This window comes from Sinocyclocheilus grahami, unplaced genomic scaffold (genome assembly GCF_001515645.1).
Source record: "Sinocyclocheilus grahami isolate Dianchi unplaced genomic scaffold, SAMN03320097.WGS_v1.1 scaffold1485.1, whole genome shotgun sequence".
NCBI classification, from domain to species: Eukaryota; Metazoa; Chordata; class Actinopteri; order Cypriniformes; family Cyprinidae; genus Sinocyclocheilus; species Sinocyclocheilus grahami.
The window spans coordinates 174,323-184,322 of NW_015506664.1; the positions used below are offsets into that span (position 1 = coordinate 174,323).

At 40.5% G+C, this 10,000-nt stretch overlaps 1 protein-coding gene across 1 annotated transcript in view; it reads right to left on the reverse strand.

Annotated features, from left to right (window-relative positions):
* The window catches only part of LOC107570622 (rho guanine nucleotide exchange factor 40-like), a 39,351-nt gene that overhangs the window by 17,624 nt on the left and 11,727 nt on the right, over positions 1–10,000 (reverse strand). Inside the window, exons 2-14 of the mRNA XM_016256874.1 lie at positions 9,396–9,485; positions 8,990–9,097; positions 6,367–6,652; positions 4,876–6,145; positions 4,494–4,705; positions 4,237–4,386; positions 4,051–4,165; positions 3,729–3,822; positions 3,543–3,629; positions 2,833–2,949; positions 2,240–2,338; positions 1,964–2,115; positions 917–1,055 (exon numbers count right to left, since the gene is read on the reverse strand). Coding sequence (XP_016112360.1) covers positions 917–1,055; positions 1,964–2,115; positions 2,240–2,338; positions 2,833–2,949; positions 3,543–3,629; positions 3,729–3,822; positions 4,051–4,165; positions 4,237–4,386; positions 4,494–4,705; positions 4,876–6,145; positions 6,367–6,652; positions 8,990–9,097; positions 9,396–9,485 — 2,919 coding nt within the window. The remainder of the gene's footprint in view (positions 1–916; positions 1,056–1,963; positions 2,116–2,239; positions 2,339–2,832; positions 2,950–3,542; positions 3,630–3,728; positions 3,823–4,050; positions 4,166–4,236; positions 4,387–4,493; positions 4,706–4,875; positions 6,146–6,366; positions 6,653–8,989; positions 9,098–9,395; positions 9,486–10,000) is intronic.

Genomic DNA, 10,000 nt, shown 5'->3' on the forward strand with positions numbered 1-10,000 from the left:
ATTAGTTTAAATAGAAGTACTAAAAGTATTAAAGCTAAAACTGAAATAAAAACTAAACTAAATATTAAACAAAACATGTATACTATAAAATAAATAAACTACAAAAACTAAAAAAATTACAAAAATTAATTAAACGTCAGACCAATTTAGGAATAAATAATTTGATTTTGCAATTCAGATAAACAAATTTAATAACATATTAAGAATTAAACATTGCTACTCATCACATAAACTCAGATGGAGATCCAAGGCATATGTTTGTGAAAAACAACTTTCATTTCTGACTTAAACTATCGTTTATGGTGCTTTTTTATGTTCATGTGAATTATTCCTTGCAATTCCCTTACAGATACAATTTACACCATCCATGCATGCCATTTTCATAATGAACACATCCAAAACCAACTGTGGACTGTGTTCCTGAATTACTTTATTGCTGTTATATACACTATCATATCAGTAAACCAACACACTGCCTAAATGGTCAGCATGGCTCTCCTAGAGGCTTAAAAAACAAAACAGTCATTCAGAGCGACATGATGCATCAAAACTGGAATGCTCCTATTATAATCAACAAAGCTGCAAGTTTACACAGTTTCACGTGACCATTTGAGTCCGCGGTTTGGCATGAGCTCATTGTCTGCATGCAATTCTGGATTCTCTCGAACATTCCCATTATAATCAGCAAAGTTTACTCTGCAAAATAACTCAACTCTGGGCCTGGAGGCCCACAGTCCTGCAGAGTTCAGTTTCTAATCCTAATCAAACACACCTGAAGCTAATCAAAGTGTTCAGGATTACTTGAAAATTGCAGACAGGTGTAAAATATGAAAAAAATAATAATTAACAAATAGTCTGAATAAAATAATTCCTAACTAATACCTGATCTCACTGTTTTCTTTATCATCACACATACCTTGTCCAATTTATCCACAAGTGTAGCCAATCTCCCCAGTGCTTCCAGGTCACGACCCCTCTGATTGGACACACGCACCAGCCGGTGAAGCGCATCATCCACACTGTCATACAGGTTAGAGGTCACTGCCAGAGCAGCCCTGAATGCACAAAGTAATGCAATACTACAGTCAGACAAGCAGAATTACAACATTTCGCATCATTTTAGATTTTAAGTAAATGCTATTAAATGTGGCCCAATCCCAATTCTATTTTATACCCCTTCCCCTTCCCCTTCCCTTACCCCTCCGCCTAGGGGTCAAGGGGTAGGGGTGAAAATATTCCCCTAAGAATTGGGACACCACTACTGTGTGGTCTCCTACAATACACACACCTATGCTGGTGAGCATTAGAGCCTTTAATTATCGTTCTATATTAATGTGCTGCTTACTGGCACACACACACACACACACTCTCTCTCTCTAATTGGCAATATTTGAGAAAAGGGTTTAGCGATTTACAATTATTGGGGGGACTAGCTCCCCTCAATGTCTATCTATGGTTGTTATCACCCTGATCAGACATGCCAATATGTTGTGGCACTATCTTGCAGTCTGCAATGACATGACATTAGCAAACTTTAGCGATTTTTTGCAAACATTTCTTTGAGTAACATGAGTATAAATATGAACTCACGATTGAAAGTAACATAAAATAAAACATTTATGTGTCTTTTTGTTCGCTCGGGCAGCCATGTTGCCGTTGAAAATGGTTTACGCTGAAATAATTCATACCCCTTCGTTTGAAGTGTGGTCCCGAAAAATCTTCGTTTGAAGGGCTATCTGGCCCTTCCCCTACCCCTACCCCTCCAATCAAAAGAGAATCAAGACACCCCTACCCCTTCACGTGAACGCGCAAAATGGAGGGGTAGGGGAAAGGGGAACGGCTAAGGGGTAGAATTGGGATTGGGCCTAAATGTCCACTAAAGATTACATTTAAGTGAAGCTAAGCGAAATGTGTAACTTATTCAACAGAATTATTATGTATATTCTCTGTATTCTATTCATACTTGCAGTCTGGGGATTTCTGTGCCAGCCCTGGAGTCCCATTGGCCAGACCTGCCAGCCAAGTCCCACCCCTCTGCTGCAGCTCTGTCAGCCGTTGGTCAGTGAGGATGCCTGTCATTAACTGCCTGTGTTTGTCGACGCTGAGGGTAACATTCTACAGGCGAATAGAATTAGACAGTCTGATGACGAATTCAACTTAAATACCACACAAACAAATATGTACTTAAATAGACTTGAAGTAGACAGCAAATCATATTTTACATCAAACACTGCTTCACCTTAATGCAGTCAGGTAGTGGTTCTGTGTTCATAGACTGCAGTGCGTCTCCCAGCAGGGTGAGGGCGCTCTCACAGCGCTCAGTCAGCTGCTCCAAACTCTGTGAAGAGCATGTTAATCTGCTGCAGATGTTGGGTCAGGCTTGTGGTAATTCTTAAAATGTTTATATTGAAGTTTATTGGTGTTTTTTATGGGTGTAGCTTAACTGTATTTTTAAACGTAAAAGATGTCTTGTTGTGGGAAATATTCTAAGTATATTTAACCAAAGTGCTATGTTTACACAGGCACAAAAAGATGTCCATTCAAATATTTTTTTTTTCATGTCATTGAACAGATTAAGTAGAAAAATCTTACTGTACGTCACCGGGAACTTGACATTTCAACATTGTGCCATGTTTACAAGAAACCAGCACTTTTGAGAAGAACTAATCACTGCATTTGTCAGATAGTGGCGTAAAATTGAATAAATACATTCAAAGTTTTGTTTAAAACTGTTAAACTAGATAGCCACAAGCTGGATAGTCAGAATAAGATGTAATGTGGACCATGCTAAAAGGCTGGCTATGCAGGACAACTTGCCAAGTAATTTCTTACCAGTCTAAAAGTGAGCCAGTCATCATGTGAGTGGTTAAAGTCTCCATCCATTTCTTTGGGCAACTGCTGCTTGTCCACAAACTGCTGAAGGATGTCCGTACCTCGTACTGTATGCACCTGAGAGTCAGAAAAATATCTAATGAGTTTTATCATCTACTCAAATGCTTGAGCGCCAGACTGAACGTAATTTTTTCCCACTGGAACTGAACGAACTCTCTGGGGAAGTGGCGGAGCTGACAGAAAGCAAACATGCTGCCAACACTTGTGTTGCATCTCTATGAAATCGTTGCTTTCTATGTGTCTGTGAGACGGTCTCTGTGACATAAATAATGAAATCTTCTGTCTGAGGTGTTTGCATTACAACTTTCATGTTTTATGTGTAGCCTTCCATGACATAGAAGAGACCATTTTGGCCACTACATCTAATAGATATAAATGCACTGATAATACAGATACAATCCAGAACTGGGAAATGTAAGCAGAGTTCAGAACAGCAACTAAAGGAGGCTGGGATATTATAAATTCCATATCATGGATGACATGTCTTGTCTAAATTTCTTTCATCATTTTCAGCTTTTTAGAGATTTCAGGTACCAGTAGCTGCTCCTCTGTCATGGTGCTTGAGCACAAAAATGATTGAAAAGCCCATTTCCTACTCTGTCCTAGCCCAAATTGATTGATAAATATTAGCTCAGTGAATAAACATGCACCTCTATTCCATCCAGACACGGTTGGGTCGATTTATCTTGTTCCTCAGTTAGGATAAGAACTGAGTCAAGCCCTGTTGCTGCCTGTCCCTGTTAGACACAAGCAGACACATACAGACAGACAAATCCAATTTAGAATCAATGCAAAACACCCACAGTACCACAAACACCATCCGTGCACTGACTCACCTTGAAGAGCTTCAGTGCAGAGAGACAGAGTTCAGACGTGGCAGACCTTCTGCTGTCCACTATGACAGTAAGACCCTTCTCTCTGGCCATAGGTCTGATATTTCAAAATAAGCACAAAACAGAACGCACATTAGCCAAGCACAGTAAAAGGTCATGAGATAGTGCCCTCCAGTCTAAAATTCAATGAAACAGGAAAATATAAATACTCAGCCAACTCTAACTTTAGCTCTCTCAGTATTAATGTTTTCTCCCAAAGAAACCAATGCATGTGAGGTGTAGTGACAGTCATGATGGTCTCTGTTACATGGGTTGAATAACAGACCTGGTGATGGTGTAATAGCAGGACAGCACTTTTATAATTTCATCTGTGTTCCATCCATCCTCTGGGAGGTGACCTTGTGTGATAACCAATGCTCGTCCCAGTCGGTCCATAGTACCTACATGAGAAATGACTTCATGTTAAAGGAAGCATAAATATTATGTAACCATTAAAAGTAAGAACATCTACCTGTTAATTTGAGCTTTCCTGTCTGCAGAAGATTGAAATCTAGGTCTCTAAGATGAGGAGGTGGAGATTTGGATTTTAAGTGCGCAGCAGATTCGGGTAATCCTATCTCATTTTGGGAATGGTCAGGAAAGGATGTGCCAGACTGACTTTCTGTAATACATGTTGAAATTGAACAAATTGAGTATGGAGTGAGCTATGACTTCAGCACTCAATAAGAGGCCACTTATGAGCATGAATTGTGATGATCACAACATTACCTCCATCTTTTGACTTTGCATCTGTTTCTGTGTCAGAGGCTGATACACAGCCTTTGCAATCTTTGGATAACTTAGGAGCCTCCTCTGATTGGCTAGAATGGCTGATTGGTTGGGTGGCTTTGGTTGGGTTTTTTGAGTCACCTTTGCCTTTATGTTGTACACGGCCATTGGATTTGGCCTTCCCTTTGCCTCCTTTGGCTTTCCTTTTCCTCCTGTAGGAAGGTACATTTATCTTTTTTAGTGATTCAACAATTGTTATGCATTTATATTAGCTATGGTATCCCTTGTATGGGCAGTACTGAGCACAGCAAGATGGTGCAGACAATTAAAACAATTTGAACAATCAAATATGCACTGGAAATTCACATATACTTGTCCATACCTGGGTGCTCTAAATCCACCTGTTTTTACTTCTTTTCCTCTAGGACAAACAAAGTTATCCGACTTTCCAGGACACTTTTCTTGTGTGGCGCTTACAGTACCTGATGGTGGCAAAATTGTATCTGTTTTCTCTTTACTGGTATTGTCTGAGTGCTTGGTTCTGCTTTGTGAACAACCTGATGAATCAGATGCATTTTTCAGGGAAGAATCTTGGAGAGACATTGTCAGTGTCCTAGATTCTCCAGCCAATTTCTTGTTTATGTCTTTTTTTTCTCCATAAACAGCCAACGAGACAGCTCCATTATCTGCAGCATTGGAGGGATTTGCTAACGTTGCAACCTCATGTCTACTGTCTAAAGTGCTGGCCAATATTTTGTCATCACAGCCACAGTGCAATCTTTGATTGTGGTCCTGTTGTCCCTCTTCCAGATTGTCTGCTTTGCTCTTAGCCACATCATTATCATCTGTGGAACATCGCCTGCTGGAACATTTCTTTCTCTGACACTCCTCCCAGGGCAGTGTACCCCCATTCCCATCTCTCTCTTTTCCTACCCCTGGCCTCCTCTCTTTTGCCAGACTGTCCATACAATGAGATCTGCATTCGAGACCTACTGGGTCTCTAGCATCTTTATCAGAGTACTGGAATGAAGGGGAATGTGTCCTTCTTTGGCGACCCAAATCAATGACACGAGGCAAGGGCCTTGAGGCAGCCAAGTCACTACAGGAAACTAATCCATCCTTACCGTTGTTGTTGCTATCCCTTCGTACCAGACTTCCAGCCCTAGCACCAGGTTCAGTCTTCCCATACCCTCTCCCCTTCCCCTTCCGTAATCGTATTGCTTTACCCCTCCTACACAGGGGCAATGTTTTGGTCTTACATATTCCATGCATCTCCAGGTAGCACTGTTTGGGATCAGCACCACCATCTGGGCCTCCTCTGGGCTCTAGCAGTTCAACATAATCTCCAGCACCATCAGCTACAAGATGGTCATCACTGCTTCTGCGCAGGGATTCTAATGCAGCCTCAATTTCCGCCTCATTCCCATCTGGAGGCAAGTCATCCTCTTCATCCCAGGACCAGGAATCATGCTCTCCTGAAGAGCTGCCCCAACCAAGGCCCAAACCCCCTGATGACAAGTCAGTTCGATCAGGATTGTCTTGGAGAGGATCGGATGGATTGTGGAGGAGTTTGGGATAGACCACCTCTTCCCATGGAATACGGACCACTCCGTCACATGTACTCACCAGACAAGTGTCCAAACGTCCTCCACCTACATGGAAAGAAAGTTTGAGAAGAACTGATAAAGAGGAAGAGGGGCCGCAATCACCCTCAAAAGGCAAACACAAACTTAAAGGCATTGCTTTAAACATCATGACACACTAAAATTTTTCTAAATATGATGCACCTTATTTCTACCATTGGATAGTATTTCCTAGCTTTCCACCATCTACCCTAACTATTGGTCTCCTAATTCCTCCATTTGTGTCTTACCTTCTCTCTTGCAGCCACGCTCCTTGTTGATGCAGTGTAGCCACTCTGAAGTAAACACCAGCGGATGCTGTGACTCTGGCACTAAGACCTCCTGTACGTTCCTCCCACCGGGTGCAAGGCACTTAAGAGCAAGGCGAGGACAACGCGTCGAGAAGGGGACCACCTGTAGGTAGAAGTCAGTACTATGCAGGAGTCTCCAGTCCAAAGTACAGAGTTGTACTACTACCTTCTCTCCCAAACACAGTGGCCAACCAGAGTGCAAGAAGAGACAGCCCAGATACTGTGACTGGGAGAAAGAGAGACAAATAATTGTTACAAAGACATTTGTACTAAAACCACAATGTTGCATGTTAAAACAATACAAAAACAGTGGAATATACCCAGTGTCTTCACAAAATTATATGTTCTTTAGTAGCAATTCACTGTGTCCTAACTAGGGCTGGCCATTACGCTGATATAAACAGGTAGGAATTTGACAACCAGTAGAGATTTAGCATTACTACCTCATGGTTACACTCACATGACATTGCAGTGCTGCTTTGTCATAAAAGTTTATCCTTTCCATGTGGTTTTAAGCCTTGCCATTTTAAACATTCAATTGATTTTAAATCGTTCAAGCAAAATAAGACACAAGAAAGTTCTCAATTTGGTACAAGCACGCTGTTCTGAGAGAAAATCTTCTGTGTACACACACCTAAAGCACATGCACAGAAAGCCACCTGTCACACAGCGTGAGCACTGCTTTTAGTTCTTTTTTTGATGTTTACTGTGCCTTAACAGTCAAATACACAAAAAGTTATGTAAAAAATGCCCATCTTGGGGTGTATTCATGTAAACACAGTTGGTTATGTCTTAGGTGAGTGTAAACATTTGGAAAAGAAATGGAAGTCGTTATATTTTACCAGATCCATGCATTAGGTCTTAAAGTGACAGCTGCCTAATATGCCTGTTGGAGTTAATTTTATCAAACAACAAAAGAAAAAGAGAAAAAATAATCTTGCCTGGTTTGTCATTGTCATTGTATATTTGATTCATTCAGTGAAGACATTGTCTTCAGTGAAGGCAGTGTTTTATTTTATATTTAATTTATTCCGTTAGAGACACCTACATGAAAACTTGAAACCATGTTTATTTCATTTGCATCTTTGTTCTAATGTATGTATTTGTCCTATTGCTTATTTCATTACTGACTGTTTACTTGTCTTCAATAAGCTTAAGAACATTTTACTTAAATTAGTTAGGCTCGTATTTGTTTTTGCTGCGGTATTGAAATTAAGAACTGTGAAACTCAAGTGTCATCTAAAGTTTTGGAGATTTAACAACCTTATTCTCAAAAAACTGACGCAAACACAATCACAGCCAATCAGTACAGATTTGAAGTTAAATAATGGAGTAGAATTTTAGACTAAAGAAATGTCATTATAGGCATGGCTATCTAGTGTATCTACAGCTTAACTGCTGAGAAGATGCTAATAACTCTTAGCTAGTGTATCATCACTCATTACCTCAGCTTTGTGTGCATCGCTAAATATTGAACTGTGTTACAAATTACACATGTATCGTTCACATTAATCATATATATTCTCATTTCCTGCATTTGAAAGTGTGTACTTACCTCACAACCCGAAAATCTTAATGTAGATTCAAATGCTTTTTCTTCAGGCTATAGGCCTAATTATCCCATGACATGAATCCCCCCTCATCCGTGCCCACTCACAGGACCATGATCAAATTATGTTCAGGAATCCAAGCCCCTCCCCTCCTACATCATCAGCCCTTTTTTCTAAAACCCAACCCTCTGTTTTATGGTATGCAATTTACTGTCATTTTAAAAGATATGAAAGTGTCTTCAGCGCATCTAAAGAATGATTGTGAAGTCATATTCCTTCATCCTCCAGTGAACAGCCCCTAGTTTTCTCGTTCTGATATTCCCTTTCTACCCTCTTTCTCAATGTGCCCCAGTGTTCGGTCTGTTTATCCCTCCCCCATTTCTCAAGCGAACGCTCCTCCAGCCTTTCTCAGGCCCTTGTCTCTCTCTTTCTCACACACACATATGGTAAGAATTACAGCCATGACTCAGACCGAGGCTCTTGTCCCTGGCAGCTTCTCGTAGCGACGATGAAAACAGAGCCGGCTGAGAATGTGTGTGTCATGTATTTATGTAAGTGTGAGAGAGTTTCATAGTGAACATTTTCCGTGTTTGTGTGTGACTTAACGTGTGCAAGGGAAAAGTACTAAGTTACTACATTGGAAGTAAGAGTGGTACTGCATCAGTTAGTAGATTTTTACAATGTCAAATATGATTTACAAGTAGTTTCTAAGAGGTTCTAGGTGGTTGCTAAAGTATTTGTGGGAAACTGTCTCAGGTTCCTCCTTCAATGTATAGGGGAGTTTTAAAATATTTTTATCACCCACAAGGTAAAAATCCTTGGTTCAAGGACTTAAAGTAATTGCTCACCTCTCCTCAACAAACTGAAGTTTAATTGTTAAGGACAGGGATTTTAACAACCCTCTAATGTTAAGGTTTCTTTTATTGTAACCTTAACCTTATTTAACCCTAAGTATGGTTAACAGTAATAGTGGCGCTGGCCTTAGCAGCCACCACTAATAAGTGAAGACTTACACACGCATGCTGCTGTAATCTGTGCAGAAGGTGTTTGGCAGGAATGAAGAAATCCAGCAGATATCTCAAGCTGTCGTGCTGATAGGTGGACTCGAGTACGGAGAACACCTGCATGACACAAACACACAGTCAAGACAGACTTTGAATGTTGGCTTGCTGAAGGCGTTAAGTCACAAGGTTATTTAGTCCATGCATTTTTAATAATTAAGCAATGAGAACTGAGATTCAGAGTTTAATGTTAAGGCTTGGGCAGTTTGAAATCTTTGAGAGTTCGAAGATATTTCAAGTGGAAAAAGTCGTTGCTAGGGAAATTTTTTTGAATATTTGATTGTCTGCTACATGGGAAACCATAATAAGGAATTGTGCTGACTTTGGTAGACATAAATTGACAACTCTATGGTCTCACCTGAGAGAGGAGAGGAGGAGCGGTGCTTTCAAAAGGAGGGTAGAGGGAAGATAGCGCCCCCTGCACGCAGTCCTCTACCGCCTCTGAACCCTGAAACACAGATTATATCAACACGAGCTGATGAGAACATTCACATGTTAGTCATCACAACCGGCAGCTTGCTCTTCTCTTCCTCGCCACAAACACAACTTCCTGTTTTGTGTTCTAGAGAGCATCTAAAACTTCCTGTGGGCCAAATGGTCATCATTGCCTTTCAACAACTGCACTGGATTCAGAAACTCTGTATCTTATCTGAATAACACGGACCAGTGTTGGGGAGTACATATCTGACTAAAAGAAACAATGCCACTGACTTATCAACATGTTTACTTTTTCAATGGACGCTTTTCACAGACTTTGATGACGAAGGGTCATCGGCATCGTAAATTATGTATTTTTTATTATATTAAATGACGGTACATTTCGCATTGTTCTTTCTTCAGACTGCCGTTATGAATCTCTCTCTCTATTTTTTCCTCTTTTTGAAAATTGTGAAAACGCCATCATGGAGTCTTTCTTTTGATATTTGTTCAAATGTGAACACAAACACATATACCTGAGGATGT